Consider the following 6,171-nt stretch of genomic DNA (forward strand, 5'->3'; position numbering starts at 1 on the left):
AAAGACCCTATTTTGATATCGTAATTTTAAGTAAATTGTTTGAAGCTTGTATTGTGTAATGTTGCCATATTTTATGTGTATATGAGCTACAGGTTATTGTTTTTGGTTGGCTGTAGTGATTAGGGATGTAAGTGGGAATTCGGATAAGGCATGTTATAGAGAAGATGCTACCCGATTTTTGGTAACGCCTTAACTAACTAAAGAACTAGTCGAGAAGACGAGGAGAAAATGAGTTCTATGAATACTTGGGTGTAACTTAAGATGGTGAAAAGTCAAGGGTTGTTGATATTCGTATTGCTTCCATGTTGAATAGTTTCAAAGGACGACGAGGAGAACGTGACAAAGAGTAACCCGAAAGAGGTATGTGGAGCTTTCTCTTGGCATATTTATGGCATAAGTATGTAGAGCTATTCTTGTTTTCTTTTGTCATGTCTTAGCCTTAAGTGGGTTGTATATGAAATAGGGGGATAATTTCATTCCCATGACTCCAAGTACGCCTCCTAATCCCCATCCACTGCTTGATGTTGGAACCCCTACAAGAGTCGAGTATTGCCTTTCAAGGCTTCCACGTGTTAAGAGGTAGTGTATGTAAGCCTATCCTTCCTTTCTCCTGAGAGGTAGTTGGCATGAAAATGAGATTATGATGCCATGGTTGTTCACCGAGCCCCATAATGGGCCAAGTACAAAATGTGTACATAATAACCCTATGAAGGAAAGTATAGACTCTGTAAAGCTTATCTTCTTCCTTCTTTTGGCATGTCTTAGACGTAAGTAGAATATGATACAATCTCTGAGGTATTTCCACTCTTAAGCATCTTCTATTTACTTCTGGATATCGAACTCGTGTAATAGTTGAACTATTTTCCTTGAAACTTCTATATGTTAAAGAGGTAACAAATGTACAGGCTCCAAGCCTTAAAGACTATATGATAACAAGTATTTTGGATTCCTTAAGCGGTTAGCATTACTTTAGTACGTGTCTAGGGTCCCCGAGATGCTAATTGATATAGCCCCTAATGGCATTTAGAGGGCACTCGAGATGACTACACTACTACTCGGGTCCTCAGACGAAAGCTTAATCTTCTTATAGAGTCAAGTCTTTGATAATGTTTTAAATTGCATATGGTTACTCACTACTCTACTCGTGCATACTGTAATTCTTCTATCACCGAGTCCCGTGCCGGGTACATAAATGTGTGTAGTTCACTGCATTATTCACTAAGTCTCTCACTAAAGGGTTGGGTACACTATACGAGGACATGATAATGCAATGACATAAAATACTCATCGAGTCCCTCATTAGAGGGACATGTATGTATGTATATATATGATGATGTGATGTAATAAGGTGGTGATGATGTCGGGCCTATGATGGTCCTACAGATATGATTCACCGGATCCCTGAAAGGGCCGGCTATATTGTATAATTTGAGCATGCATACTTTTATGATTCACAGGGTACAGGTACAAATTTCTGATTTGATATTTTACCCCCTCCTTCTCTATTTCAGATATGCTTCCAGTTGTACTATGTTATATTTTACATACTCAGTACATATGTCGTACTGACCTCATTTCTTCGGGGGGGCTGCATTTCATGTCCGCATGTACAGATACAGGTTTTGAGAGTCCGTCAGCTTAGGATTCCGCTCAGCTCACCTGAAAGAGGCTCCCTTTTATTTATTCAGGGGTACGGTGGGGTCTTATCCCGCCATATGTTGCCGTTAACATTTTTAGAGGTCTACAGACATGTATATTTGGGTTGTATATGTCAGTTTGGTTCAGCTGGGTCTATATGATATATGGTACGTGTTATTATGTTATAGGAGCCTTGTCGGCTTGCGCGCCCTTTCACGATATGATGCAAATGAAAAAGGCTACAAGTTTATGGAAATGTTATAACCCATTAGGGTTCTGATGCATAATATTATGTTATTTATAGTTCGACTTGACCACAACTGGTAAATATATATACGGGGTCCAGATCGGACCCCAGTCGTGGCCTACGGAGTTGGGTCGTGACACCTTAGCAGGCAGCTTAACATACTAAAAAACACGAAGGACTTCCAATACCACCCAAGATGCAGTAAGCTGAATATAAGTCATATGTACTTTGTAGATGGCTTATTATTATTCTCTGTAGGTAAGTTGAAAGCTGTTAAGTGTCAATAGCAGGCTTTTGACAAATTTTCAAAAGCTTCAGGGCTACAAGCTAATCTCAGCAAAAGTTTAGTTTATTTTGGAGGAGTGTCTCAAGCAATGCAGATTATTACTCACCTGGGATACTCTTTAGGAGAATTTCCTTTCAAATATTTAGGAGTTCCTCTATCTACTTAGAAAATAAGTTTTACCCAATGGAAATCACTCATCGACAAAATCACACACAAGATTACTTTATGGACAACAAAGACTCTATCTTATGCAGGAAGGGCGCAACTCATACAAAATGTCATCTTTGGAATTCAAGCATATTGGGCACAACTATTCATACTATCTTCACAAGTAGTAAAGTTAATTGAAGCACATTGTAGAAGTTTTCTGTTGTCTAGTAGTGACACTATTACAAGGAAAGCATTAGTTGCTTGGGAGAAAGTATGTACTCCAAAATATATGGGAGGGCTTAATATTACCAACATCAATATATGAAACAAAGCTGCAATAGTAAAACAATATTGGGACTTGGAACATAAGGCAGACAAAATGTGGATTAGATAGGTGCACACTTATTACATAAAAGATCAACAAATAAGCAATGTGCAGGTGCCAAAGCAAGCTTGTTGGATGATTAGGAGGATCATAGAAGTAAGAGCTTATGCTACACAAGTACAAGAAGTTGGGCAAGTTAAAGATACAAGGTATACTGTCACCTACTTGGAGATCACCCGAAGGTAGTATGGAAAGATTTAATGTATTCCAACCAAGAAAGACCACAGGCAAGATTTACTACATGGTTACAATTACAAGGAAAGCTATTAACGGTTGACAGGCTCCTGAAATAGTGGCTGGAGATAAATGAGAAGTGCAGCCTATGTCAACTACATAATGAGACTAAAGAACATTTGTTTGTTCAGTTCTCTTTCACTAAAGTTGTGTGGGATAAAGTGTTGAAATGGATGCAAAGAACGCAATATGATTTGATCAATTGGGAACACCATTTGCAATGGGTTATTAAACTATCCAAAGGCAAGGCTGTTCAAAATGGTATACCCGGAAGTTATACATGCAAATGGAAGGAAAGGAATAGTAGAATATTTGAGAAGAAGCATAAGTATAAGAAAACAACCTAAATGGACTCCAGGAGCAAGGATAGCGGAAGTAAAATGAACGGAGCCAATAGAGTTCCAATAATACCTTTAATTTCCCGAGTCACACACACGAAGCAAAGAAGATTGTATATGTGGTATGTGTTAGAGTTTTAATCCAACTGCAATTTGTCATTCATAGCTATGTATTTTTAGCAACAATAGTCTTAGGTAGCTCTAATTGTATTTTCTTATTTTGAAGCTTGATGAGTTGTAACAAGCTATTGATACTTATTAATAAACAATACTTAATTACCAAAAAAAATAAAATTGGAGCGTATATTAAGCCTACTTTTGAAATATATCTTCTTTCTTGTTTTGTACTTCTAAACTCCATGAATGCTAGGCAAGCTCAAACTCTGCGTGTATTCGATAGCCTTACGCCCGACGTCATTCTAACCCTCATTGCAAAAACAACATCTGTCTCCCAAACGCAGCAAGTTCATGCTCATATCCTCAAAACTGGCCATTCCAATGATACCCATTTCATCAACAAGCTCCTTTCCCTGTACGCCAACTACAATTGCTTTGCTAATGCAGAATCTCTTCTCCATTCGCTTCCCAACCCCAATATCTTCTCTTTCAAATCTCTCATTCACGCTTCTTCAAAATCCAATCTTTTTAGTTACACCCTTGTTTTATTTTCTCGGTTATTATCAGCGTGCATTTTACCTGATGTACATGTACTTCCTAGTGCTATTAAAGCGTCTGCTGGGTTATCGGCGTCGGAAGTTGGGAAACAAATTCATGGGTATGGATTAACAACTGGGTTGGCGTTAGATTCGTTTGTTGAAGCTTCTTTGGTTCATATGTATGTAAAATGTGACAGGTTGAGATGTGCACGTAAGGTGTTTGATAAAATGCTTGAACCGGATGTGGTTTCTTGGAGTGCTTTAACTGGTGGTTATGCAAAAAAAGGAGATGTTGTTAATGCTAAAATGGTGTTTGATGAAGCTGGGAAGTTGGGTATTGAGCCGAATCTTGTTTCGTGGAATGGTATGATTGCGGGGTTTAATCAGAGTGGACGTTATTCGGAGGCAGTTTTGATGTTTCAGAGGATGAATTCTGAAGGGTTTAGGAGTGACGGGACGAGTATTTCGAGTGTTCTTCCTGCAATAAGTGATTTGGAGGATCTCAAGATGGGGGTTCAAGTTCATAGTCATGTGATTAGGACGGGTTTTGAGTCTGATAACTGTATTATCAGCGCGTTAATTGATATGTATGGAAAGTGTAGGTGTACCACGGAGATGTCACTGGTCTTTGAAGGGGCAGAGGAAATGGATTTGGGTGGTTTTAATGCTTTGGTAGCTGGGCTATCACGGAATGGTCTTGTTGATGAGGCTTTCAAAGTCTTCAAAAAGTTAAAGCGCAAAGTGAAGGAATTGAATGTGGTCTCGTGGACTTCGATGATTTCTTCCTGCTCGCAACATGGCAAAGACCTTGAGGCGCTAGAGATTTTTAGAGAAATGCAATTGGCTAGGGTGAGGCCAAACTCTATAACGATTTCTTGTTTGCTTCCAGCCTGTGGCAATATTGCTGCATTAGTACATGGAAAGGCAACACATTGCTTCTCTCTGAGAAATTGTTTTTCAGATGATGTCTATGTCAGTAGTGCATTAATAGATATGTATGCCAATTGTGGGAGGATTCAGTTGGCTCGCATCATTTTTGACTGGATGCCAGTACGTAATTTGGTTTGTTGGAATGCAATGATCAGTGGATACGCAATGCATGGAAAGGCTAAGGAAGCTATTGAAATCTTTGACTTAATGCAAAGAAGTGGCCAGAAACCTGACTTCATTAGTTTCACCAGTGTTTTATCTGCATGCAGCCAAGCAGGCCTTACAGAACAAGGGCAACATTACTTCGATTCTATGTCTAGAGTTCATGGACTTGAGGCCAGAGTGGAGCACTATGCTTGTATGGTGAGCCTTCTTGGTCGTGCAGGAAAGCTCAAAGAAGCCTATAACATGATTTCCACAATGCCAATTGAACCAGATGCATGTGTTTGGGGTGCTTTACTAAGTTCTTGTAGAATACATCGTACTATGAGTTTAGGCGAGATTGCTGCTAATAAACTATTTGAACTTGAACCCAAGAATCCTGGAAACTACATTCTACTATCCAATATTTATGCGTCTAACAACAGATGGAATGAAGTAGACAAGGTGAGGGACATGATGAAACTTGTAGGCTTGAGTAAAAATCCTGGATGTAGTTGGATTGAAATTAAAAACAAAGTTCACATGCTATTAGCAGGAGATGATTTACATCCTCAAATGCCACAGATTATGGAAAAGTTGCGAAAATTAAGCATGGACATGAAGAATTCAGGTGTTTCACATAATACGGAATTTGTTTTGCAAGATGTTGAAGAACAGGACAAGGAGTTGATCTTGTGTGGGCATAGTGAGAAGTTGGCTGTAGTTTTAGGAATTTTGAACACTAACCCAGGGACTCCTCTAAGAGTCATAAAGAACCTTAGAATTTGTGGGGACTGCCATGCCTTTATCAAATTCATGTCCAACTTTGAAGGGAGAGAAATTTATGTTAGAGACGCAAACCGTTATCATCACTTCAATGAAGGTGTCTGCTCATGTGGAGATTATTGGTGATTGAGATTTGTAATCTTGAGAAGTTCTTCGAGAGTTGAGAGTACCTGAAAGCAGGATGTTAGTGAATCCAGTTGTGGGGAGGATGCAACAAACCAGTTGCATTTATACAAAATTGGAACTGAACAGCCAAGTTTAACCCTAGTGTCTGAATCCAACAATCCAAGCAGCTTTAATCAACTCTGCTTTCATAATCTCATCCAAATTGGTGTGTTTGACCTCTGATGCCTAAAGTTCTTTCCTTTCATAGCAAATGA

The 6,171-nt window shown here is 39.0% G+C and overlaps 1 protein-coding gene across 1 annotated transcript; it reads left to right on the forward strand.

The window, feature by feature from the left end:
- Positions 1–3,597: 3,597 nt before the first annotated feature.
- LOC129900770 (pentatricopeptide repeat-containing protein At1g20230) lies at positions 3,598–6,171 on the forward strand. Its single transcript, XM_055975817.1, has one exon. It carries the CDS (start codon positions 3,638–3,640, stop codon positions 5,915–5,917), a length of 2,280 nt encoding a protein of 759 aa, XP_055831792.1. The 5' UTR covers positions 3,598–3,637; the 3' UTR covers positions 5,918–6,171.

Source organism: Solanum dulcamara, chromosome 1 (assembly GCF_947179165.1).
Source record: "Solanum dulcamara chromosome 1, daSolDulc1.2, whole genome shotgun sequence".
Lineage (NCBI taxonomy): Eukaryota > Viridiplantae > Streptophyta > Magnoliopsida > Solanales > Solanaceae > Solanum > Solanum dulcamara.

Excerpts from the sequence above, each read along its gene's own strand:
- LOC129900770 (XM_055975817.1), top strand. The coding sequence starts at position 3,638 with ATGAATGCTAGGCAAGCTCAAACTCTGCGTGTATTCGATAGCCTTACG.